The sequence below is a fragment of the Penicillium lagena genome, assembly GCF_028827675.1.
Source record: "Penicillium lagena strain IBT 129212 chromosome Unknown utg000003l_segment0_segment0, whole genome shotgun sequence".
Lineage (NCBI taxonomy): Eukaryota > Fungi > Ascomycota > Eurotiomycetes > Eurotiales > Aspergillaceae > Penicillium > Penicillium lagena.
Window position 1 is genome coordinate 2,346,837 of NW_026623224.1, and position 25,207 is coordinate 2,372,043.

General features: G+C 52.5%; 10 protein-coding genes across 10 annotated transcripts; 3 read left to right on the forward strand and 7 right to left on the reverse strand.

Moving 5' to 3' along the window:
* Nucleotides 1-442: 442 nt before the first annotated feature.
* On the forward strand, nucleotides 443-2,953 carry N7510_006125 (ankyrin repeat and protein kinase domain-containing protein; the record flags this gene model as incomplete). Its single annotated transcript, XM_056978051.1, has 2 exons — nucleotides 443-1,054; nucleotides 1,151-2,953. The coding sequence occupies 2 exons, from the start codon at nucleotides 443-445 to the stop codon at nucleotides 2,951-2,953; spliced, it is 2,415 nt and encodes an 804-aa protein (XP_056834083.1).
* Nucleotides 2,954-3,151: 198 nt separating this feature from the next.
* Nucleotides 3,152-3,397, reverse strand: N7510_006126 (uncharacterized protein; the record flags this gene model as incomplete). Its single annotated transcript, XM_056978052.1, has 1 exon — nucleotides 3,152-3,397. The coding sequence occupies one exon, from the start codon at nucleotides 3,395-3,397 to the stop codon at nucleotides 3,152-3,154; it is 246 nt and encodes an 81-aa protein (XP_056834084.1).
* A 1,577-nt stretch (nucleotides 3,398-4,974) lies between these two features.
* N7510_006127 (mitochondrial 54S ribosomal protein mL38) lies at nucleotides 4,975-5,801 on the forward strand (the record flags this gene model as incomplete). Its single annotated transcript, XM_056978053.1, has 2 exons — nucleotides 4,975-5,146; nucleotides 5,203-5,801. The coding sequence occupies 2 exons, from the start codon at nucleotides 4,975-4,977 to the stop codon at nucleotides 5,799-5,801; spliced, it is 771 nt and encodes a 256-aa protein (XP_056834085.1).
* Nucleotides 5,802-6,862: 1,061 nt separating this feature from the next.
* Nucleotides 6,863-8,936, forward strand: N7510_006128 (Ser/Thr protein phosphatase family protein; the record flags this gene model as incomplete). Its single annotated transcript, XM_056978054.1, has 2 exons — nucleotides 6,863-7,193; nucleotides 7,291-8,936. 2 exons carry the CDS (start codon nucleotides 6,863-6,865, stop codon nucleotides 8,934-8,936), a joined length of 1,977 nt encoding a protein of 658 aa, XP_056834086.1.
* Nucleotides 8,937-9,706: 770 nt separating this feature from the next.
* N7510_006129 (conidial hydrophobin Hyp1/RodA) lies at nucleotides 9,707-10,233 on the reverse strand (the record flags this gene model as incomplete). Its single annotated transcript, XM_056978055.1, has 3 exons — nucleotides 9,707-9,763; nucleotides 9,813-9,898; nucleotides 9,948-10,233. The coding sequence occupies 3 exons, from the start codon at nucleotides 10,231-10,233 to the stop codon at nucleotides 9,707-9,709; spliced, it is 429 nt and encodes a 142-aa protein (XP_056834087.1).
* A 1,259-nt stretch (nucleotides 10,234-11,492) lies between these two features.
* On the reverse strand, nucleotides 11,493-14,984 carry N7510_006130 (putative NF-X1 finger transcription factor; the record flags this gene model as incomplete). Its single annotated transcript, XM_056978056.1, has 1 exon — nucleotides 11,493-14,984. One exon carries the CDS (start codon nucleotides 14,982-14,984, stop codon nucleotides 11,493-11,495), a length of 3,492 nt encoding a protein of 1,163 aa, XP_056834088.1.
* A 520-nt stretch (nucleotides 14,985-15,504) lies between these two features.
* On the reverse strand, nucleotides 15,505-17,212 carry N7510_006131 (LYAR-type C2HC zinc finger protein; the record flags this gene model as incomplete). Its single annotated transcript, XM_056978057.1, has 3 exons — nucleotides 15,505-16,903; nucleotides 16,932-17,020; nucleotides 17,090-17,212. Coding segments are annotated over 3 exons (1,611 nt in total), but the record flags the coding sequence as incomplete, so codon positions are not given.
* Nucleotides 17,213-18,290: 1,078 nt separating this feature from the next.
* On the reverse strand, nucleotides 18,291-19,159 carry N7510_006132 (flavin-linked sulfhydryl oxidase ERV2; the record flags this gene model as incomplete). The annotated part of the gene is made up of 3 exons (XM_056978058.1): nucleotides 18,291-18,570; nucleotides 18,739-18,867; nucleotides 18,945-19,159. 3 exons carry the CDS (start codon nucleotides 19,157-19,159, stop codon nucleotides 18,291-18,293), a joined length of 624 nt encoding a protein of 207 aa, XP_056834090.1.
* A 593-nt stretch (nucleotides 19,160-19,752) lies between these two features.
* Nucleotides 19,753-22,261, reverse strand: N7510_006133 (GH92 family glycosyl hydrolase; the record flags this gene model as incomplete). The annotated part of the gene is made up of 2 exons (XM_056978059.1): nucleotides 19,753-20,356; nucleotides 20,406-22,261. Coding segments are annotated over 2 exons (2,460 nt in total), but the record flags the coding sequence as incomplete, so codon positions are not given.
* Nucleotides 22,262-22,612: 351 nt separating this feature from the next.
* On the reverse strand, nucleotides 22,613-24,565 carry sit2 (putative siderochrome-iron transporter; the record flags this gene model as incomplete). Its single annotated transcript, XM_056978060.1, has 3 exons — nucleotides 22,613-23,547; nucleotides 23,602-24,215; nucleotides 24,276-24,565. The coding sequence occupies 3 exons, from the start codon at nucleotides 24,563-24,565 to the stop codon at nucleotides 22,613-22,615; spliced, it is 1,839 nt and encodes a 612-aa protein (XP_056834092.1).
* Between the last annotated feature and the right edge of the window lie 642 nt (nucleotides 24,566-25,207).

Below are 25,207 nucleotides of genomic sequence, written 5' to 3' on the forward strand. Positions count from 1 at the left end.
ACAACGCTACCCATCAATCTTGCTGTAACCCGCAGGGCCTCGGAGAAATACGGGGAGCGTCAAGCCATTAGTCTGGGGCCCCGGCCTCTAGGATTGAGAGCTACAACGCCATGACGAAATGCCACCAACACTGAAGATGGAACTGCCTGGGAACAGGACCGAAAAACGATGCAGTCAAACAGCTGGAGAAGGGCAGGTTCAAAACCCAGGTCATTCTAGACCTTCGAGTCTCGCTTTGAGCGCCGTTCCCCTCGAGGTTGTGATTGGGCACGTTCGAATGAGGCTTGTGTTGAGAGGGGTGACAGTGGTTATGACAGAGAGGCAGTGTGGCTTTGCTTGGGCATAAACACCCACTTGTCCGTGCTCGCGTCTCTGACCTCGCTATTTCCTCCAAGTGCATCTCACATCGTCTCCCTTATGGGCTATCCTCACAGCTCCAGCCATGGGCAAGCTCTCCAGAAGTGGCTACATGGAACACGAAACCATCTACCTTCCAGCCGCCCTCGTGCCTACCGCCGAACGGCCTCGTATCCCGCGAAATATCCTGGACAGTCTGATTAAATCTCGTCGACAAATGAAGGTTTTTTGGGAAACTATCCATAGAGATCTCAGTGATGGTATCTGCAATAGGGGTGCTTCGAACGCTTTCATTCCCTACCTGCGCCTCCAGAAAGTGTGGACTGGGAGGCGCCTGAACGATTTTGTGGACGCCTTGCGCCTCGGATTGGACGATGGTCAAATCGAAACCGTCAGAGAGACCCTATTGCGGATAATATCCATTCTTATTTATATCCACTGGGACAAATGGCGGAAGTTTCGGGAGATCTTTTTCGACAACCCCCGCGCTCTCTACCGTCGAGACGAAAATATTGCTAAGTTTACCTTGGATGAGCTCGAGCATGAGTCATTCCTTGGTCCCTACTGGGCGGAGACCTTCTTGATTTACCGATGGATCTTCTATCCAGTGGAATTGACGGAAGGTCAGGTGCAGTCATGTACCAAGGAGAAGAGGCTGATATGGTGTGGTAACGAGGGAGGTGATTGCAGCTGGGCAGTTTTTCATTTCCCGGCCCAATTTTTCCTCCAACGCGCACTCAGGTGAGACTGTGCCCTTTGTTATGTTTTAATAGACTGCTAATACAATACCCAGCATGATGTTGCTGTCGCACGGAAACGGTTCGTCCGTGGAGGCTACCAACGTGAGATCAACAAACTCGCCCTCATTCGCGAAAGCCGGTCTACCCACGAGCGAATTGTTCAAGAGCTTGCGACAGTCGTTGTTGGACATGAGGTCAATATTCTCCTACCCTTGGCTCAAATGGATCTGGAAGTCTTCCTCGCGGGAGGTTATAAAGATATGGACGCAAGGTGCGGCTTGGACGACCTGATTTGCGAAGCCAAGGAATTGGCTGGCGCTCTTGTCTTCCTTCACAATGGTCTTCAGACCAACAGACCTCGGCAACAAGCTGTCTGCCACTTGGATTTGAAACCCAAAAATATTCTGGTCTTCAAAGACCCCCACTCGCCTGGAACTGGAGTTTGGAAAATCTCTGATTTCGGCATTGCGCGAAGTGCACAGCCCGTATCAGGCGCCATGACAGGCATCGAAGGTGTGACTGGTCTTCGGTTCATGGTGTCTCCACCAAATGAAGTCCATAGAGGGCCATACCAAGGCCCCGAGTCCACCAGTACCATCGGTTTAAAAAGCGATATTTGGTCCCTCGGATGCATCCTCTGTCGTGTTTTTGCTTTCGGATTTGGCCCCGACGTTCTTCAAACCCTGGATGATTTAAGAGGCAGATCGAAAGATGGTGGTTGCTTCAATGACGACTGGTTCTACCGAGGGGATCCCCCAATTCTGAACCCACACGTGGAAGAGTGGATCGGATCTCTGCCCGATAAATACTCGAATTGCTACCGCCGAGATTTCCTCGTGGCAATCGGAGATTTGCTGTTTTCAATGCTCGAGATTGATATTAACAAACGCCCTTCAGCGACTCGAGTGCAAGACAAGCTCAGCAAACTTCAAGACCTGGCATCCAGTCTAGGCTCTCACTATGCAGTTCCGCACCCACCACTAACACCACCAAGCAGTGAAAGCGTGTCTGAACTGACTACCAGGTCTTCGTCTTCGCCTCCCATAGTTCTTGACATAGGCTTTCTTGTCACTTTCATCGAATCCGGTGATATTAAACGAGTTGAGACCTGTCTTCAAGGCGATGTCGATGTGGAAGCAACTCATAACGGCGAACGGCCTTTGATCCATGCTATTAACCAGCAAAATCCTTCGATCATACAGCTTCTTCGGAATTACAGACGTAATCTCGATGTGGAATCGCCGAGCTCGAATCAGCAGACCCCACTGATGCTAGCCATCCACCAAGGTAATGCAGACGTGGTCAGTGCCTTACTCGAGGCTAAGCCGTCCCTCGACAAGCTTTCAGCGGAAGGTCTAACTCCATTGATGGAGGCTGCATTGCTCGGATACCCCGACATCGTCACCGCTTTACTGAAAGCCAAAGCACCCTATAACAAACTATCGAAGAGGGACGGCTTCAACTGCCTACATTACGCCGTCCACAATGACACGTGTGGAGGTGAATTAATTCTAGCTTTTAAAGGCTATGCCGACTTCAATGTTCAGTCACCAAGCAATGAAACCCCGCTCATGATGCATGCGAGGTACTTTGGCCGATTCTTCCGGAATGAAGGCCGTTGGCGGAGCAAGCTCGCTGCTTTAGTCGATTGCGGAGCAGAAATAAATCAAGAGATCTGTTGCGGAATATCACGAACAGTCTTGGAGCAGGCAGTGCGTGGAGAGAATGTCCTGCTGGCACAGGAGCTTGTCGACCAAGGCGCGATTTTGCCCACAGCCTTCTCAACCAAGGGCCTTAGCCGGCAGATGAAAAGTGTTGTCAGAGAGGCGCAGACACAGGGTTTTCGGGCGAGGTAATGAATGCATGTATATCGAAGGATTCATTTATTGGCAATGGTTACTTGTTCGAATACGGTCGCTGCTGCTTCGCTGGAATCATGTTCCCCATACTGCTTCAATTCCGGCTGCATTTCACGCTCCTTGATACATGTACAGATTGTGCTTCATGTAAACAGAAGAGAAAAAGTTGACATTGAGAATTTTCATCCACGTACTCTAATCCGTAACACCATATCTTGCCCTTGGACTTCCAATGCCAGGGCCGCCTGACGGGGCGCAAGAAGAAGCAATTTCCCGCCATGTGTTGGCTGAAGCTGTAGTAAGTGCAGTGGTCAAAAGGCTCCACTGATCGGTGCTTTCTTTCCAGCTCTTGGCATGCTCATCGGGCGTAATGTCTCTGAAGGGGCATTGTTCCGAGATGTCGTTATTGTTGAGGACCAGGGGCTGGTATGCCCGCATCATTTCGAATAGAGGCCAGGCACAAGGCTGCAGCAGTATCGATCAAAAGCACCCATAGTCTTCATTTGGAAGGCTTTGAGATCCGTCAAGGCGTCCATGCCATTATGATTGCCTGCTATAAAAAGAAGCAAAACGAAGGCGACTATCATTCCAAGCAAACCTGCTTTGATGTCTTTCCCAAACTGCTCGAATGAAACTGCTCGATGTTGTATAGTCGGCTGCTTTTTGTCTGAAGAATAGCACGCAGACAAGGGCATCGGCCATGTGCCCGTCTTTGACTATTGGCTTGACGTCTGCCGTGGTATGAAGAAATCAGTTGGCAATAGGGACTGAAATTATCCAGACAGATCCTCTTCTAAGAAATAAAAAGTGTAACGTTTGCGAGTGTCTCGGCTACTAGCGTGGCAAATGCCTTCCCTCTGTTTTCTGTATATCTACTAGATCCCGTCTATAGGAAACGTTGGGTAAAGTTCTCGGTATTGCTATTCCTTCACATACGATTTGTTGTACCGGTCCTCGCAAGCCTTCTCAGGAAACTTCACCCTATCTCAGCGTAAGATGCAGGGTAGTTGAATGAAGATATGGTATACACAAGAATGCAAAGTCCGGCCACTATGGCCAACTATCTCCACGAATAATGAGACCACTGCTGATTCCCTAATTATGTTCCTGGAGGTCCATGCCAACGAGACACGGTTTTCTGACCCGGGTAACCAAGGAAGAATTTCGGCTTTCCAGATTTTCCACGGAATAATTCTTGTTCGCGTTTGCGAACTCTTCGGCTGTGCTCCCTACTATGGCGCCTTCGCGCTTTCTTCTCCATTTTCGCCTTGGTTGTTTCCGGATCTTTGGCAAATAGCCCCCTGAGCCAGGCCATCATCGTAAAACGTGTCTTTGCTTGAAGTGTTGTGATTGTGTCACGGTAGACAGTCAAAATTTAAATAGCTCTGAGTGGACTTTGGGCCAGTGTAAATAGACAATGCGGACTAAGTCATTTCGTTAGTATCAGGACCTCTTTCTAATCGCGATGCGAGATATTCAACTAGAGCAATAAGCCCTTACCGTTAATGTCGCACGCTTAAACGAAAGACTAGCTCTCCACGGTCAGGGCAGAGAGCAAGCAATTGAAAAATATGAGGCCAGTTCGGTGGATTTTGGAAGTGGCTGTGCATTGTCATCAATCGTCCTAAGGCTTAGTGCCTGAGGCAGCAGTACATGTATATTCACCCCACACGGCGATTGACTCTAAAGCGTAGGTCAGCGGGAAAAAGGTATGATGAATAGAAAATAGAAAACATTCGTTTTCAGAAAGCAGACAAGTGCAAACAACAGCAGATCACGTCAATATTCTCAACCCTATCTATCTAGAAGCGCACTACCTCCGCTCGACCTCGGACCCTTGAATCCCTGCAAGCCGAACTAGCCGGGCCAACGCAGGGCCGTAAACCGCCCCCACAAAACGTCGGAATATCTTTCTCCTTTTCTTTCTTTTCTTTCTTTTCTTTCGCACGACTCCGAATCATATACGTATGCCCTTCGATCAGTTTTCGTGCTTCGAAGGCAACTGACAACTGATCACCATGCGCACATTTACCCTGGCCATTGCGGCGACTGCTGCAATCGCCTCTGCCGCCAATGTTCCGCCAGAGCTTGCTGTTATTGGGGAGCCTTCGGAGATCTTGAGCACAGTGTTTGAACCATCCTCCGGCCAAATTGTAACTCTGCATCCTGGCCAGACGATGAATGTGACTGGTAAGTAAAAAGAGTCCTCCGTCAATCGGCCAAATTCTTTAATAAAACATGCATAGATACCAAAAACGCGCCTGAGCCTCAACTGGCACACATGGACCACGTCGTCACTGAAGGTGCGAAGTATGTATTTATGATGGTCGATCCGGACATCAACATCACCAATCCCACTTACGTTGGGCTTCACACGGGAGTCGCGAATTTGAGTCTTTCCAACGAACCTCACAACAGCAACTTCGCCAAGTATATTGCGCCCATGCCTAATGGCAACTTTCCACACAACTACACATTGCTTCTCTTCAAGCAGCCTGACAGCTTCAGTATTCCATCCCACTTCGACCCCTACTTCGTCTTGAATCTAAACGACGTCTGGAACCGGGTCAATTTCCCGCTGCAGCAGTTCATCTCCCAGACCGGCCTGGGCAAGCCCATAGCTGCGAACTGGTTCCAGGAGGGAGCAGTCAATGCGACCAGCACTTCAGTTAAGAATGGTACGTCATCCGCTACCAACACTAGTGGTACGCCGACAAGCACAGCCAATGCTGCTGGGCAAATCGGGCGTCCTATCGGTTTTTGCCTTGCTTTGATGATGGGACTGGGGGCAGCTTGGGCCAGGATATACGCAGACTCACCTCATCAGTTGTTTTTTCCCCCATAATATCCCCTATTATTGGTATTGTTTTAAGCGGTTGAACTCAAAAAGAACTCTTTTTTACCCTATTACTCACCTTTTGGCCCGGAAGCTAAAAGATGTAGTTACTGATAGAGAGTTTTGATCATTGCATGTTTTCCTCCAATTTGTAGTAATTGGCTAGTTCTGTATGGCCAGAGAATGTAATGAAAGAAATCTGCGCAAATATGCCTGGCATATCATACTAACAAGCCTCATTATATACTAAAATAAAATATCAACGCGTTCCAGAGTCCTGGGACAGTCGATTTTTGTGTACTATCGATTTTGCATATCTATAACAGATCCTTGGCCTGGTGCGATGTAGTATTTGCCAGAACGGAGAGGTAAAGAGCAAGGCCCCAATTACGGTCTTGATGGTGCAAATTTTCATATTGAGAATTAATTTCTTTATGCAGGGTCTTTGCTTGGAAAGAAGTGAAGATGCCAAATGGTGAGTCCTCGTTAGCTCCATTGGCAAGCAATCCCTTAAATGGATTTTTTTTTATGGTAAGGGGTGACCATAGAATAAACAAGACGCAATTATACATTCTACTTAACAACCAATATGATTGGCGCAGGCACGTACAAAAGCTCATGCGTATTGATGATAAGTGGTTAGACATGCCTCTGCTGTTCCCCGATTATTTAAAAGGTGGTCAGATTTAACCGATCATTTGCTCAGGGCTAAATTAGTGAGTTGCAGTGTGTTTATCGGGTGACCAAATTTAAGCACCACGGTCGTTGCTTCCTGGTGAAATGACGGGTTGAGACGTTGTCAATAGGGGATCAAATTTAACCATCCGAACATTCTTGAGGTAGAATCGTGCATGGGCGGGTCACTATGTTGTGTAACATCAGTCACACCGCAGGGATGGTATGCAGCCGTTTACGGCAAGTAGCTCTGGCTGGCAAGTGTTCATACCCCTACCTCCTGTCAAATACAGACGAGTTAAAAGAATGTGTCGACCATATCGGCAGAAAAGAACTACCATTAGCATCTTCATGTCGAAGACAAGAACAAGACTTCCAATCTCGAGTGGTTCAAGATGCGATCCTTGTCTTTGCTTTTCGCTGCAGCGCTGACAGTGGCCACGGTCACTAGCTATGAATCAGATGGCAAGATAATGAAACCTGCGAATTTACACACTATCTCTCCTCGACAACAGAAGGAAGCTTTTGATGCCACCGAAGTGCCTCGGGCGGCTCTTCCCTGGGGCAAGGTCAACTTCATTCACACAACGGATACTCATGGTTGGCTAGACGGACATGCGAACGTACCCAGCTGGGGGGGCGACTGGGGTGATTTTGTCTCCTTTGTCAAACACATGCAAGATAAGGCATTTCAGAAGAAGGTAGATCTGCTTCTCGTTGACAGTGGTGAGTTTCCTCATGCTGCTGTGCTTTGAGCCATGCAGCACCGCTTCCTCAGCATTATTAATGTGGACTGATTCCCCCCTCTGTTTTCCTCTTTTAGGGGATTTTCATGATGGTGGTGGCCTCAGCGACAGCACGAACCCCAAGGGGTCCGTCTCGGATAGCATCTTCGAGAACATCGACTACGACCTCGTGACTGTAGGCAACCACGGGGTTCGGACAGGAGAAGAAGCGCTGAACATCCACCGCAACATGTCGAGAGTCTTCGGTGATCGGTTCCTCACCAGCAACGTCGACGTGAAAGTGGATGGTACACTCGAGCCTATAGGCAATCGATATCGCGCTTTCCAGACCAAAAATGGGCTCCGGATTGTGGCCTTTGGAGTCACAACGAATGACCCTCTACGTGATTTAGCCAATACGGAGGTTTACAGTGCGGATCATATGTTCAGTGAGATGTGGTTTGAGAAAGCCATGAAGGAGCAGGCTGACCTCTACGTGATCGTCGGTCATGCTCCAACCTACTCTTCTTGCCTTGATCCTAAAATGGATAACCCCCTGGTGTGTCTGCGCGATAGAATCAGGAATTCAACCGATAAGCCTATCCAGGTCTTCGGTGGCCACGCACACCATCGCAACTTCACATGTTATGATGACAAGTCCTCAGGCATTGAATCCGGGAAGTATGGTGACACAGTTGGTTGGGTGGCCTTGAACGAAGTGCCCTCTCCAGTGTGGACTGGTGCAAAAGCACTGCCGGCTGAACACAGCCCAAACAAGACCTGTTTTAGCAAACAGACAAATTCGCAGGACGCTTACCGCCTGGATCGCCGGTACCTCGACTGGAACCGGCTGACCTTTGCATACCATACAGTGGGCCTCGAAGACAATAACTCGTCCGTGCCGTCTACCTTTGATACACCACTAGGCCGCAAAGTCACCGACGATATCAGCAAGTCCCGGCACTTGCTCAACCTGACCTACTACCTGGGCTGCGCAAAGAAAGACTACTGCTTCAATTGCAAAAAAGTGGGGCAAGACGGCAACATCTATGAGGTCTTAAAAGACGCCCTTGCGGATGCAGTGGTGCAGAAAGAGCGGGCAAACATACCGCGAGTTGTGATGTCCAACGATGGTACAATCCGGGATAATATCTACCAGGGTCCTTTTACACTAGGCGACGCCTATGCTATCGTGCCCTTCCCCAACACGTTCAAGTATATTGCCAATATGTCATGCGCCCATTTTAAGAACATGACGTCGAATCTGCAAATAAAGCCTGCCTTCTCCTGCATGGATGACGACAATGATGCCATCGTCGATGAGCCTCCAGCATCCCATATGGAGCTCCGAAGCCTACCGGATGACCATCACCAGGCCACGCTCTCCATGACAAAATACAGTCCAGGCTACACGACCCACGACGGCCTGGGTGAGGATGGAGACGACACGCTACACTCGCCGATCAACGAAGATGAAATGTACATGAAACTTTTCTGGGCAAATGCCAGCTTCCCGAATCCCTCCCATTACCCGCCTTACTTTGATGTGGTTTTCACCGACTACCTGACAAATAAAATCCTCGGCGCTCTCAACAAAATTGGGGCACCCTATACGGAAAATGACGTTACCTTTTACTTGCCGCCGAGTTATACCAGCAGGGAGGTCCTTCCGGACTATGCGGCAAGGCATTGGACTCAGGATAGGAAGCATTGTCCCATTAGAAAGCCGGTCGATCGGTATTGAGAAATCAACCGGCAGGCCATCCGAGTGAGTTGGGCCACGTGCTCTCGTATTGTATCTCGTGGTGAAATGAATTGTTAGGAGGTATTTCTTGCTATCCAGGAGAAGGATTCGGCCATTCTGGCACTTCTTGTTAGTCGAGGACGCGGGGACGAATGCATCTCGATCTATCTTTATTTGAAAACAATATCAATACCTCGGCCAATAGAGCCCAGTAGATGTGTGGAATTAAAACAATAATGTATAAAGTATGTTTGGGAGACTCCGAGCAAGAGAATCGAGAAAGAGAAGAATCGATGGAAAGCCATTCTGCACGAAGCGGCACTGCTCACCTACTAGAACGGAGTTATAGCTCTTTGCTCCCCGTACAGCACTGCTTGAGCGTTTCTGTACCTCATCCTATACCTTCTAGAAATCGGGCAAGAGCTTGAATCTGCACTCTAATCTCAAATGTATTAAGATGTTCTTGAAACATGCTAGAGCAATTTTTAGAGCTTTAGAATGGAGATCAAAGGGAACTTGGTGTTTCGACTCCAGTAGCCGCTAATTACTCGAAGAGGGCTACGGCTTTACATGGGCCATCCAGAGTCAACCAAACCACGGCATAGAGCGACGCCAAACTGTAACAGCCAATACCCGAGCATCCACCAGACTGTAACCCCTAGTGAGATCCGTTGATATTTCGGCCTTCTTACGCTCCTCCTTCAGGAAGTTACGCCAATATACACCAGTCGCAGTCGCAAAACGAAGATGGTTCCTATGGACCTATACAATTATAGGATGGAGCCCAGCGCAACGCATGGAACGGCAACACCGACGAGGTTGTTGTTCTATCGCGAGTTAGTATCGCATAATCAAGCCTTTGAAAGTAATACGTACGGAAGTCGAAGGCGAGTTCTGGCAACAGGCAATGTTTTGCTTACACTCCCGGTCGATCGACAGATTCGGGTCCACAATACCGGCAGCTGGCAAATTATTAGCTTGGCTCAGAACCTGACATTGAGAATCGCTCACCGCTGAGACTAAGGTCCTGGCACTGCCCAAACAGACCTAGACCATCACCCCCAGGGCCACCGCCGAGGGCATTAGCCAGAACTCCAGCCAAAGGTCCGGTATTGGACGTGTTAATATCATGGGTGTAGGTTGCCCTTTTGCAGCACGAAAGCTTCGCATCATTCCCGCAAGTATTCTGGCCCTGGGCGATGGTGGTCTTGGGGCTAACGGGGAACTTGACATTGCTGTGGCCAGCCTGAGCCACGGCGATGGTGGTAAGACACAGGATGGTTGTGAAGAACTTCATTGTTATTGTGGGCTGTGTAGGATAAAGAGCTGGATAAGTGACTAGAAAGCTGGAATTTGGTTGAGACTGAGTGGAACTAATTATCAAACTCACAGGAAATTCCAGTACTTTTATACCTGCTTATTGGCTTCTTTGTTATTGTCCCTCTAGGGCTTGCATGCCGCTACAATCAACATTCCTACAGCGTCGTATCACCGACCAACTTTTGCCTACTCGGATTACAGGCCATACTCGCTACTGTGACTCAGCTTGAAAAACTCACCTAAGGGTTCTGGTCTGGCAATGAGGACTGCGATATTGCCTTCTTGAAACTAACCAATGAAGTCGCGTATCGCAAGACACGACTATAAGGAGCAGTCAAGGGTGCGGAAGTAGTTAGGAAAAAAGTCAAGGATGTTTTGAATTTGGTAGGTAGCTCGATTGTCGATTTCTGGAACAAAATTAACGACTTGCATCCACTAATACATCTCTACAGTTCGAAGTGGCCCTGAGCCTACGGATTAACAACGGGATGTTAGATCTAAACAACAGAATGGTAAGCCTTAATAAGGGCATGTTTGAGGTCAATCGCCGAATGCTCGGCCTTAATTAGGAACAAGAACTTTGACAAAAATGCCACAGTAAAAGTAGTTACTCTAGTGGCTCTAAGGTATTTGACTGCTAGTTTTGTTTCTATGAGTGCCACTAGGGACGAATATATCAACCTATTTACTATATTGATATGAATGGCGATAGACATTTCTGGGTATGGATCTCTTCTCTTCTGATGATGGAAGCTCTGGATTCACTATCCCCAGATAGTTCTAGCTCTTTTGGGTTATAGCTGTTCTGCTCATATTGCTTACCCTAGGATCATGGTATGTCTAGACGTGGGAGGAACAACGCAAGGGAGAGAAGTCCGAGCTATTAAGATGCAGAGTATCAAGCACGAGTATGAAGGCTTTTCGTGAGATGACATTTTATAGTTTCTCTACTTGATAAATGCGCTTGGGGTGAATTTTTTGTATGATAGTTGCTTTTATAAGATGGCACATAGGTCGTAGCTGAATTAGGTTTATCGCTTCCGCTTTTATATAAGCCCACCTTATGCGAAGTATGTCACTCAATTTTATTCCTCTTTGTTATTGCTTTCCATTATGGCTTAGTTGATAGTAATCAATGCTTTAATTGAGAAATTTTCGTATAGAAATATGAATAATTCTATAGAATATGCAGGCACGTAAAACATCTCAGCACAGCCCAGTGCACTTATTCGAACATCACACAATCAAGTCATCAGCATCAGCCACGGAAACATGGCTCTCTTCCTGAACAGGGGAGCCACTATCACCACCCGGTTTATCAGAAGACCCCAGATCTTCAACCGTACCATCCTGCTCCCGCACCGGAGCATCCTCATTCTCCTTCCCCTGCCCAGGCTCAAGCTCAAGATCAGGTTCAATCTCTTCTTGCTCCCGCTCAACCCGCTCCTCCTTCTCCTCCGCCTCCTCCCAACTATCCACAACTTCCACATTCGCCTGTTGCTGCTGCTGCGCACGCAAAGACTTTCCCGCCCCAATCCCCGAGCGCAGAACAAGTCTCTCCGTCTTCTTCATCCCTCCCCCCGTATTATCCGCCGCCAGCGCCGCAAACATGGAGCCACCATTAAACAGGCCCTGATGCACCGGAACGGGGGTCGTACTCCGTGTGCTCGCCGAACTGGTCCCATCCTTCTTGCCGCGCGAGGCAACCTGCGCCCAGCCGCCCTCCCCAGAAGCAGACTGCGTCTTCAGTGCATCACGCGCAGCTTTTGCTTCAAGGGCAGCTACGCGGCGGGCCTCCGATTCCTTGTTACGCTCGCGCTCGCGCAACTTGACGCACTCGCGGACGCTCATACCGCCAATTCCGATTGCAGAACTGTTGCTGCCTAGGCCGAAGACCGGGGGTGTCCAGGAGAGGGGCTTTAGGACGAAGACGTGGCGATGCGGATCTGGGTCATGGCTTTCTGTTACGAAGCCCCAGTCTGTTGCGAGGGAGTGGGCAAAGGCGCGGAGGGTGGATTTTGCGGGCTGGAAGCGGAACGAGCGCTGCGTTGTCGAGGCTGCCAGGGAATGTAAACTTGATTCGTAGGTTTGGAGGGTCGATAGTGGTGCTGAGGAGGCGAGTTGGATGTATTGGTCCAGTGTTTCGCTGGAGTAGGGGAGGTTCGCGGAGGTGATGGTTTGGATTGTGGTCGATTGGTTGATGTCGACGCCGAGGGCGGAAGCTATAGAGCGGTTCCGCTCGAGACGCGAGCATTCATCGTCGCATGTCAGTGGGGAAAGCTCGGGCATGCGCTGTGGTTGTTGCACTTGGCCCTTGGATGTGACTGCCTTGGCTGCGTTGCAGCGCTTGTCCTGGCGAAGTCGTCCACAGCTACATGTTACTGTGATGATGGACGAGCAGGGCGTCTTTTCTGGACACGGGTAAGGCGCGTGACAGGGTTCGGCGCAGGGATGGCCACAGATCGTCTTGGTCTTGCCACACGCCTGTTCGCAGGGCTTGGTGGAATCTTCGCATTCACCAGGACGGTGACAGTCTTTCCGACAGGAGTGAGAGCCGCATTTGAGTGACTGACCGCATACCTGACCACAGCGCGCATCTGCCAGCCAGCAGGGAACATTTTTCAGCACCTTCTTGCCGCATTGGCACTCCTTCTCCGTTAAAAATGGGCATTTCGGACAGCTTTCGTCGTCGGCATGGCAATTGTGTGTGGTCTGGGGATGGCCACATGGCTTAGGGCGTTCACACTGGAACGAGCATCGCGGTGGCTGCGTACCACACGGCTGGGGAGGAAACAGGATTGAGCGTCCACAGTTACACGCAATCTCCTCGAAGATCGCTTCCCTGCAAGTGTTGCAGGCACCCTTGTGGCAGAGCTCCGGGCAGGTGTGTCTCCCGCATTTCAGCGTTCGACCACAAACCCTGGTGCAGATATGCTCTGCCTCGATATCTTCGTCAATGGGACGGAGATGTGGTTTGAGCTTGCGACGAGCAGCTTGGCGTTCAATGGCCCGTTGTTCTCCGGGACAGCATCTTTCAGAGCAGGCGTGGCGACCGCAATGCAGAGTCGTCTTGCATACGCGGAAACACTGGGGAGGCACTATATTGCCTTGGTGGCATATAGTCGTAGATGTCGTGCGGCCACACTGGCATTGGATTGGGACGCGCCGCAAGCATGACCCGCAAGGACCGGTGTGACAGATTTGATCGCAGGAATGGCCACATGGCAGCATCTTCCCACATGGCTCACTGCAATTGGGGATGGGGTCTTCGCAGGAAGATCGAGGGACAAATCCAGGGATGGCAGGTAAGGCAGTCTTGCCACAGGGGCAATGTATCACCACATCCGGTGACCTGGGGCAATGAGTTGGATGTGACTCTTGTGGATGGCAGCCCTTCTGGCACGAATGCACGCCACAATCGTAAGAGCGGTTGCATATATCTACGCAGCCGAAGCAGCCCGTCCATTCTTCCACGGTTCCGTCATCGTGAACAAGAGTACTGTCCTTCTCTTCATCCTTGGAGCTACACAGCATTTCAGTCTGTGCTTTCCCACAGTAGCAGCGAGCATCGATCTTGACTTCGCATGCCCCACACAAGCCTTCATGACAGGGAAGAGGACATGTATGTTCACCACACGGCAAGAGATCACCACAGATCTCACCACAGCTCCATCCGTTCTCATAATCCGTGTCCTGGCATCGCCTTGTCGACGAATTCCTGCCGCAAAAACAGTCCTGGGTCGGGCCCATCGATGTACAGGGTGTACATGGCCCAGCGTGACAGGTGGAATCACAGGGATGCGGACAGCCTTTGCGCGGCCGCGAACACGTCTGACCACAGGAATGTGGAGGAAGACCGGGGAGCGGTCTGGGGTCGGTCTCTTTCTCACACCAGCAGCTGTACACGGAGGGGAAAATATCGTGGGAAAGATTGCAACCAGGACAGCGCCATGCGCGCGGTGCAAGCGGATCTTGACCATTTTGCTGTTCTCGGGAGGCATTCTGCGCTTGGTTCGTGGACCATTTCTTCACGCAGCTGAGGTGGAACACCGTCCAGCACAGTCCGCACGACCAGATGCGGGATCTGCGACCCAACTCGCTGGTGCAGATGGGGCATTCGTAGAGGTTGTGGGCGATATCTTCGTGAATGCGAGTGGCGATATCGCCGGCGGTGGATTTCGCCATTACTTTTGGTGGCTGCTGTGGCGGTAGTTTGGCCTTTGCCTTCCCTTTCCCTTTCACAGCTGGTGGCTGTGGCTGTCCCGGTACAAAATCTGGCGCATCGGCCCTGAGGTTCTGGTCACTCTGCTCTGCAACACTCTCAGCGACGTCAGCAGTAGCAAAGTTCTGACCTGGCCTCGTCAACCTGGCTTCAAACCCTCTGGCCCTCATCCCACGCGACTGGTTTCCTGGCGTCTGCCCGTCCTGTCCGGCCGCATGTGCCTGTCCCCGCCTCGGTCCTCCATTGCTGCGACCTCGTCCACGACCCGCCGCGCCCCTCCCATCCCTCTGTCCTCTGCGCGAGCGCGATGCCTCATTCTGAGTATTTGACGATGGAGCAGAAGCCGGTTGCGCTGGTGGCAACTGTGTAGGTGTAGAAGACGGTTGCTCTACCGAGGTGGCGGGTCCAGTCGGTCGTGCTTCACGATTCGCTTGGCCTCTCCCTCTGCGTCGGTTTCTGGGGCGCGGCGTACTCGGCAGCGAGGGCGTGGCCACTTCGGAGCTCATTGTGCTATGAGAAGGTGGAATGGACTGGGAGATAACTGGTCCGGCGCTCATCTGAGAGGTATAACTTGGTAGAACGGTGGCTGGAAAATCAATCCCGGATGGCAGCAAGCAGCCACTGACCCAAATCGCGTGTCCGCCGAATGCAAAAGATGTACAAATCAAGCCCCGAGGGCGTGGCAGTGGGTGTTGTGTTTGAGAAACGAAATGTTGCGCAGGCGGTGGAACCGGGCAGATCAAGAGATAAAATTGTCTTATCGGGGGGGCGGATGCGTCAGCATTTATTTGAACCCAGTCGGTGAGTCACGCTGACTCAGTGTTTGTATACATCGATGCCTTCGGTCATTATTATGGACAGAGTATGGACCATGCAACCCTCCCGTCAAGACAGATCGCGCTATGCAGAAAGCCTCCCTAAAACCAGACCCAAAACTAAGAACCCAGAAAGTACCCCTTCCATCAGACCTCATGGTGAAAGGCCCCACGGACCCGAAATGCTTCTCGTGCATCCTTCATTCATCATTCATACAGAGACAACAATCTCCCCACGATCGTTGCGCCGCAGCCGCAAGGCGCGCCACAAATCCTTCTCATCTTCAATTCTCCGCTCGCGGTCCGCCCGACTGCGACCCTGGTCGCGTCCACGGTCTGCATCATGCTCGTCCGACAGGTCGCGATGGAAGCGTTTGAGAGCTTTGTGAATGGAGCAACCCCGCTCCGAGTCCCTGCTAACAAGAGACAGGAAGTGGTGCGCCATCTCGCGCTGCAGGGCGACATCGCCTGCTGCGTCCTTAGCGTGTTTATAGACGGTGACCTGGCGATCGTGGTTGCGGCGGGGCGAGTGCGAGTGTGAGCGGTCCGAGCCGCGGCGTTCGTCGATCTGCTTCTGACGGCGAGACGGGCGGTCGCCGTCGTCGGTGGGGTTGCTGCTCTTGCGCTTCGACTTGCGGTTCTCGGCGGCGTCGCGGTGCGACGACTTTCTGGGTTGGCGGACCTCTAGCGCTCGGTCGTCGCCGCTGGAGGAGCTGCCGCGCCGGGTACGCACCAGCGCTTTGGAGGTCACTTCGGTGCCGCCGTTGCTGCTGCCCGAGACGGCAGACCCGCCGAACATGGACGAGACGAATCGTTCCGCGCGGTTCTTGATGGAGATGCCGAGACCGTCGCCGTTGGTGTCCTTGGTCCCTTTGGGTTCCTTGCTCTCCTTGCCGTTGCGACGGGTGCGCTTGATAGGCGACGAGGCGTCTTGGTATGATCGGCGCCCGTTCTCATGACCCTGGTGTGCCTCCAGCGACGGGGAGCGCATCATGCGGTTCAGCCCGCCGGTTAGTCCGGAGTGGTTGAGTTCGATGGGCGTGCCCACATTGTTGAGCACACTCGACGGCGCATCCAGCATGGGCGTATCAAGTTCGAGGTGGGGGCTGCTGAGCTCCTCCCCTTGGCCGCGCTTGCGCTTCTTCTCACTAGCAGTACCGGGCGCCTGAAGACTCTCGCGCCGACGTTCCTTGAGCTTCTTCTTCTTGGGAGCAGGAGTCACGAATTCCGTGGAGACATTGGGGATTTGATCCGGGTACATGGACGGGGGGATGGGGCCGGTGCCGTAGGAAAAGCCGTTTTCTTCGTATGCGACATCGTAGTTATGGCCTTCGTCGTCCGTCTTGTTGGCCTCTACCTGGGCAAGCGCCTTGCTCGGCTGAAACAGTGACGGCGCTCGTGCCACCATGGTCATTTGCTCCTTGGATCCGGGGAGAGTGACCCGCGACGCGTTCGGGGTCTCGTCGGTGACCAAGTAGTCGAACACGTTGACGGGCAGTCCGCCGTTGGCCGGTGCCTTGACCGCGCCAGTTGGAGGGGGCGTAGGAGCCGGCGGAGGGGGGGGCGTTTGTCCTGACATGATCCGATTCAGACGCGTCCTCGACTCGGGCCTGCAGCTGGCGGGCATTGGGGGCGGACTTGTTGTTCTGCTGGCCCTTTTTGTTGTTCTTTCCCGGCTTCTCTTTGTAGAGAGCGCCTTGATACTTTTGCGCCTCGCTCATGCAGGACTGCGCACAACAACCACTGAGTGTCAGCCTGGGTCTCTGCTAACGACCAAGTTCTCTTCATATTCATACCGTGTGCGAGCGATACTCGGTGCCATGGAAGTGCACCATACAGTCGATACATGTGAAGGACGCGCCGCGGCATTGGCCGCGGTGGGGGTCGAGTTTCTTTTTGGTGAGGACATCGCCACAATTCTAGCAAGAGATTAGAATAAATTTGAGTTGCGGTTGAGAAATTCTTTCCACCCACCTCACAGGAAAACGACACCATGTTGTCAGCGAAGAACACCCCGCTTCCCAGAAATCAGATCAGGGTCGGTCCAAGAGGTGGCAGGCAATCCAGAAGAGATTGACAAAGGAGAGCCGGTCGAGTCTGCTGGTCGGATGCGATGCGACAATGGACCGCGCTGTTGGCAGAGAGATTTATAAATAAAAGAGTGTGTGTGGTGAGACGAGGGGGGAACAGACAAGAAGGTTATCCCTTGAAAGCGAAGAACAGGGAGCAACCCGGACGACGTGCAGCAGCAGCAATGCAAAGTGCGGCGCTTCGGTCGTTCTTTTCTTGGTTCTGCGCGTGTCGCGAAAAAAGAAAGGCGCTAGCCGGATTGGGCGGAGGCGCTAACTGTGTTGGGTCGAGGATTCACGTCGGAGGAGCGGGAGAGAACAATAAGATCGGAGTTTACCAGTATGGGGGTATCAGCAGAATGAGCGATCGCACAGAGGAAGGGTAAACTGGAGAAGATGAAAAGGGGCCCGACTGATAATAAGAAAGAAAGGGGCGCGTCACAGGTGTGTTTCGGTCAGGCGCTCTGATGCGATCGGCGCGGTCCCCGGGACGGCCCCATTATGTACTACGATTAGGGTCCAAGTGAAAGAAGTACCGTATGGATGTATGAGGATGGTGGTTATCCCATGTATACCATGGTCTCTAGCACCGCATGCCGTGCCACACGACCAGTTAGTGTACGACGGCGTGCGCTTAGCCTCCATCGCTACGGGGTCATGCGCCACCCGATCCCGGGGATCACCAGATACGCCAGTGGATGGATGACTACGCATGCACAATATCGGTGATAGGCGTGACACAGGGTATAATATCGAGAAATGACTATGTACTAGTATACAATAATAAGCAGAGGAAGAAGGAAAAGCAACCAACCAGCTCCGGGGTATGCAGAAAAGGGATCGACGGGGTCAATCAACCGCGCGTGGTTCTATGTACATCGCAGTGTGTGAGAAATGGCAACAGACACAAATCGTGGATGGTCTGGACTTACGCTTCCCGCGAGATCTCCACGGCCAGGCCCTCGTGCTGGGGACTGCCATCACTCTCCTGTTGCGATGCAGCACTGCCCGCCTCCTTCTTCTCCCCCTCCTCCCCACACCCGCAATCATAGAAATCGCCCAAGGTCGTGCAGTCGAACTCAGGCTTCTCGAGCATGGCGTTGATCTCGTTATGGATAAAGCACGCCCAGCCAGCCGCGGCGTTCCGCGACGATACCTGCGGCGGGTATCTGGCGAGGTGCTGCTGGAAATGCGCGGCGCATTCGCCGCTGTTTCATCGTCAGCCCCCTTCTTCTTCTTCTGCACAGCACGCGCGTAGGGCTAGGGGTAGGGGCAGGGGGCCGGAGTGAGGGCATGTCGCAAGAGCGTGGGTGGGGGCGAAAAGAAGCGAAGCAATTGCAGTATTCTTGCTCTCTGTTTTTGGGTTTCTCACTTACCAAGGATAAAGCCGCGCAAACAAGTGGATATACGAGCGCAATGCATCCTGTTGGTCTATAGTTGGTTTTTCAGGAAAGCGCGCCATGACGGTGTGGAAGTATTTCCAAGTCGCACGACCAAGTTCAGCTCTGGAGAGATGGTTGGGGCCACGCCATCAGTAATTGTTTCCTTTTTCTTGTGCTCTCAATTAGATTGTATGACATACTTGGCGGTCGCATTGCCCAGCTTGGGCATCACCACCTCCCCGTTCAGCATATCGTCGTGAATGGTGATCCCCGGCGCGGCGGAGTGATCGATGTGTCCTGGGGCTCGGACGGCGGGACTCGGCGGGCCATGGGGCCGGATGAAGAGGAAGAAAATTAGGAAGAGGGCGATGGAGGCGCTGATGGCGATGCGCCGGGTGATTTGGCGAGTGGCCATGTTGGTTGAGGGCGGGAGGGAGGGAGTGATGGCGGAGGATTGGTTGGAGGTGGATGAGGGAAGGGAGCTGGTTAGCTGTCGGCTAGCATTCGTCGGAGGGTTCGGAAGCGACGGTCGAGTATTGACGGTAACAAGGATAAGCAGAAAGGTTCAAATGAGACGCCGGGAGAAGGTGAAAAGCCAGTTTCGCGTGGAGCCAGAGTCTCTGGTCTGGTCATCCTGAAGGAAGACAGCTGGGCTGGAACAGTTCCAAAAAGAGTGTGGCGCATTGCCCCTATGCGGCTTAGTCAGATGTGGTGCGCAGCTTGTGGTCGGCTGCTACACGAGGTGAATGGTCTCGTATACTACTACTGGTTATATGAAATAATACTAATCATGATGGACTCTCATATTCAGTATTTCATGTCTTGGCCGCTTCCAAGACCATCAGCGCTCCAAGACAACCCACGTCGGATATGCGCCGTCTCTCTTGGCGATGTATACTCTCTTCAGACAATGAGTCTGCACACCAGAATAATATCAGACCGCTAGAAGTTAAATACAGTAATGCAATAGAGAGCACTCAAGCTATCCGCTGCGTATGTATGTACGCCCTATACCCGATGCACACCCATCCCAGCCACCGCATCGCTCAAACTCGGCGGCAGGTCCTCCTTGCGTGAGCCCCAATCACTCTCCGTCTCGCCGAGGGTGAGCTCAAGGGTCATACCCTCAGTGAAAAACTCATGTCCGATCCAGCTCTTTGTGTAGGGCCTGCCATTCAGCATAGCACTCTGGATATAAATATTGCGGTAGGAGCTATCGAAATTGACATTCCGAATCGTAGCCGTGTTGTTAGTCTCGGGATGTGTGATCTCCACAGCCTCAAAAAAGGGCGGGATAATCAGGTAAACATTCTGGCCTGGATTTGGGAAGAGGCCCATCATGCTCCAGGCCAGGAAGGAGCCCATTGCGCCGGAGTCGTCGTTGCCGGGTAGGCCGGTTTCGGACGCATTGAAGGATGATGGGATGTAGGTGTGCGCGCGGGCTGCGGAGAGACCCGGTCGGCCTGCATAGTGGTACTCGTAGACTGTGAGGAAGACGGGTTCGTTGCTGATGTCGGCCAGTCCGGAGGTGTGGAAGTAGTCAAGTCGAGAGACGAATGATTCTGGGCCACCGAGGAGCTTGATCAATGTTGCCATGTCATGGGGTACGTAGCTGGACGTGTTATATTAGCATCAAACATGGAAAAAACGGGGCGCCGTACAAAAGATACTCCCACACACTGGACTCGAACGTCTCAGACGGGTTAGAGGTCAGCGAGCACCAGGAAGCCAGCGCACTGCACGCAATTGGGTCCTGGTAGCCCCAAGTACCATTGAGATATTTGGGCTGAAAGAAGCCCACAAAGCCCGTATCCGTGCCATTTTCTAGGTACGACGTCTGGTCCTTCTTGAAAAGATTCTGCCAATTATTCGACCGCGACAGATACTTGGTATACTCCCTTTTCCCGATTCCCCGGCCCACCACAGACAGGCTGTAGTCGTTGTACGAGTATTCCAGAGTGCGCGAGATACTGCGCGAGTTGGTGCCGAAGCCGAGATAGTCAAAGTCGAGGTAGGGGATGTAATTGACCCGCTTCCAGCTCTGAAGCCCTCCACGCCCTTCGTATTCCCACTCCAGTGGCTCGTTCTCGGCATCATTTACCATTGCCTTGTAGGCGAGGTCCCAGTCAATACCCGTAATATTCTTGACAAATGCATCCGCGAGAACCACGTCCGCGTTGGACCCGCCCTGCGTCCAGCCCTTGCAGAGACTCATGCGGCAGTCGGGAAGCCATCCTTCATGCTTGTAGGTATCAAGCAAGCTGCGGACCATCCGCGACAGCGCAGAAGGATCCAGGATCGCGAGGAAGGGCATCTGGGCTCTGAACTGGTCCCACATGCAGTAAAAGGAGTCATAATATGGCTCGCTGCTCTGCCACAGGGGGTTCTCGCCCGTCATGTCTTGCGGAGACAGCATGGCTCGATAGATTCCGCTCCAGAAGCTGGTGAGCATGGAACTGCTAACGCCTCCGGAGGTGATCTTGATCGGGCTCAGCTTCTCCGCCCACGCCTCTTCGGCCTCTGTGCGCAGCCGCTCAAAGTCCTCAAGCGGGCTGGGGATTTCGGACTCGGCATTCGCACATGCTTGATCGGAGCTGATATAGCTGATGCCAACGCGCGCAGTCACTTCTCCGCTGTCCGGCGAGTCAAAAGTAACCCACCCCCCAGCTTGAAGATAGAAATTGTTGAATCCTCGCGTAACAAACAGCTCCTTCGGCTCCGAACCCGCCCGATCATTCACCCAGATACCACTATCACGAACCATCGCACCAGCAAAGTCGGCGCAAAAGTACGACATGTAATAACCCGCCCCGAAACTGGGCAGAAACGTGCCGTTCCCCTTGATCCGGCCCGTGTGCGGGTCGATGGCAATAGACGCATTCTGCCGACTTTCCCACAGATCCGTCAGGTCCAACAGTATCAGCGGCTCGAGGGCATCACCATTCCCCGCCGACTTAGCGGGGAAGGTAAACCGATACAACGCCGCGCGATGCGCCGCGGTCATCTCGGCGTGGATTCCATTCTCCAGGGTCAACGCAAAATACCCCGGCCGCGAAACCACGGTATGGTTATTGTGGTACACTGCGCGCGCAGTGATGGGGAACTTGCAGTTATCCACGACATTGTCGGCGCAGTACTGTGGGAACAAGGGGAAATTGCCCAGCGAGGGGTTGCCGCCCGTGCCACTGTCGTGCATATGCGAAAAGCCAGTGACTTTACTGCCGTCCGTCGAGAAGCCGCCTGTGTTCTGGCCTGCTACGTCGGCGACAGGCTTGGCGAGGCCGTAGGGCAGACTTGCTCCTGCGAAGACATTGCCGCCGTTGTCCGTGCCAATGAGGGGGTTGACATAGCGGAGGTCTTCCTTGGCTGCGCTTGCTGTCCAGGGTAGGTGTAGGAGAGTCAACGAACAGAGTATGGCTCGATATAGGGTAGCCATTTCGCTCTCGATGCGATTGCTCACGCCATGCAAAATGACGCGTTCGTCTAGACGGAGGATGACAATGGTAAGAGCACACTTGGCTTGGTGGGAGGTCGCATGGGATCGGCAGTCCGGACAACATTAGCGGCCATGGCTGGATGGGAAGGAGACGCAAGGGGGAAAACGTGCGGGGTTTGGAGATGATCGGAATGCGACTCTGTTTCGTGCCGGCTGTCAAATACTATAATCCGAAGAACACCTTGCATGTAGGGCGGATGTAGACATTGTTAAGCGAGAAATATTTAGCCATGGTCATTCGTGATGCGAATACTCGCAACTGAGAATATGTGCGCTGTCGGATAATTACAATAATACAATGTACACAATGTTTGGCTTTTGGCCATCCGCACCAGGAGCACGGATGCACAGTCAATAAGAATAGGGCCGCATCTATAGTACGGTGCCCTTGTTTTGCTTGCGGTCGACGTTGTAGTTCTTCCACACGGCCACCGCGGGGATTGCCAGAACGAGAACACAAGTCGACGCAATGCAGTTGGCCCGCTGCGTCCAGCTCCAGGCATAAACCAGAGCATCGCGGACGGGAGTGCCGGGAGCATACTGCATCTGCGTTCCCAGGCCGTCGAGGGAGATTTTCATAGCTTGACTCTTCATATCATCAGGTAGGTGGCGCTGCAGCGCGCCCACCCACACGTTATTGTAGATGGCGGCCGTGACTGCAAGGCCGATCGCGCCGCCGATGTTGGAGAATAAGCCGATCATAGCCAACATCATCGGAATGCCCTCTCGGTCCCCGCCAGACATCACTGCCATATCCTCACCGATGACCAGCGTGCCGCCGCCAAAAGCGATGAAGATGGCGCACATCACCACGTAGCCGATTCCGTGCTCCTGTCCGCGGAAGTAGATCATTAGACCCGAGCCGAGGAGGATAATAGGTACGCCAAAGTACAAGCAGACGGGTTTGAAATGTCTGGTCTGGCGAATGAAGATACCCACGGGGATGGCCCAGAACGTGGATCCGACATTGTAGATCTGGAGCATGTATCCAGCGTCGGTGAGGTTCACGTTGTAGACCACCCGGAAGAAGTTCTGAAAGTAGAAATCCCAGAGCTCAAAGCTGAAGAAGATAACGAGAGACAGCGCGCACGCGCCGAGGATGGTGCGCTTCCTGAACAGCTCCCATCGGATGAAATGAGTGCGAGCAAACCATTTCTCCCACGCTGCGAAGACGAAGAACAAGCAGAACCCGACCACAAGCATCACGATGAATGTGGGGGTATCGTATGCCGAGCGACCGTAAGACACCAGGCTGAAAGGAAGCAGGAAGAGGACGAAGGCAACCATGATAAGCAGAGCACCAATCACTGGACTCGAATTAGCTTTGAGTGTTCAAGGTTGGAACCGGAGGATACTCTTACCGTCGAATTCGTGAATGTAGTGAACAATGGACTGCAATCTGGTGCGACCGCTCGGCTGTCGGTGGTAAATGCCCATTTTCTGGGCCTTCTTCTCGTAGTACTTGAAGATGAGGGCTAATGGAATAAAGACGAAAAACTGGACAATGGCAAAAATACCATATCCCCAGCGCCACCCAGCCGTCTCCAGCACGGAAGATGCAGCCAAAGACGCGGTGAAGGCGGTACAGATGAAAGGAGTCTGAATGAAGGCAAAGGCGAAGGCACGATTCCGCAGCCCAGACGTATCGGCAACAAACACATCCATGAGCAGATACAGACAATAGTATCCAATCCAGTAGAGGGTATAGCCAGCTGCGAAGGAGTTCGGGCCCGTACAAGCGGCCAGAATGATCATTCCAAGCAGGTAGATCGCCAGAGAGAATATCAGACCCTCCGCACGACCCCACAGGTTCAGAGTCTTGCCCAGAGGCAATTTAACGACTCCACCGATGATATTCGCCAGCATGTACGCGGTAGGAAGCTGCGGGGCCTGCTGGAAGTCGGTGAAGACATATGGATTGAGCAGATTGGTCATGGTTTGGTGGAAAGCCAGCATGAAAAAGCAGACCCAAATCCTACGTTCGTTCGATCGCAATTAGATCTTTCAACAATTGAACAGTTTGAGTCCAACTAACCAGGCATACGTCCCGAACACGGCTTTGCGGCTCCAGACGAGGGCCACCGCTTCGGCTTTTTGCAGACCGGCGTAGGTGCCCTCCGTGATGGAGTCGGGGTGTGCTGAGACCTCTTTATCCTCACGAGCCTCCAAGCTGCGAGTTTCGGGGTCGACGTTCAATCCATATTGCTGATCACCATCATTGACCCTAGTCGTGGCCGCGGTGCCCTGCTTCTCGTAAGCGTCCGTTTCCGTCGGCGCAACTTTATCTCGGCCATCTCGGCCCCGAACGATATCGAGAACGCCCATGACTGCAGAATAGCCGTGGGCCGCTGTCGATGATCGGAAAAGCAGAGGAGGGTGAAAGATGAGGGAGGGAGTGAGAAAGAGGCACGAAACGGAGAGAGATCGGCAAGTCCGGCCTTTTCTACATTTTGCGTTACAACCCCAAGCCCATTATGTAAGATCAGATAAAATCTGTGCGCCGACCATCTGATAAGTGCTCGGCCAATCGTGGTGGTTCCGCCGGGGGCGGCGGCTGCTGATTGGCGACAATAGACATGCGCCCTGGCCCGTTCGGGACTAGCGTGGCGTCGCCGCCCACGGGTCGCCCCTGCCCGAGTCGCATCATCTATCCTCATTGCGGAAGGAACTGTTTGCGGCAAGTGCGGGTGAGAGTGAGAACTTTCGATCGAACATCATGATGGGCCGTCGCGGCACGCAATTGAGTCTCCTGGTCAATTATCTCTATGCATTTTTCCACGCGACGCCAAGCGCGGCGCTATGGCCGCATGGAAAGAGAAAATGGTAAATTCCACGAGTGGGAACCCTACCACATGGATCTAATAATAATATCCATTCACCTGACCCGGCTCCATGTTCCGAAAATCCTGCTGGAGTCCTTCTTCCTCGGAACCGGATCCAATTTCAGTCCTCGAGGGAGGCTCAGGA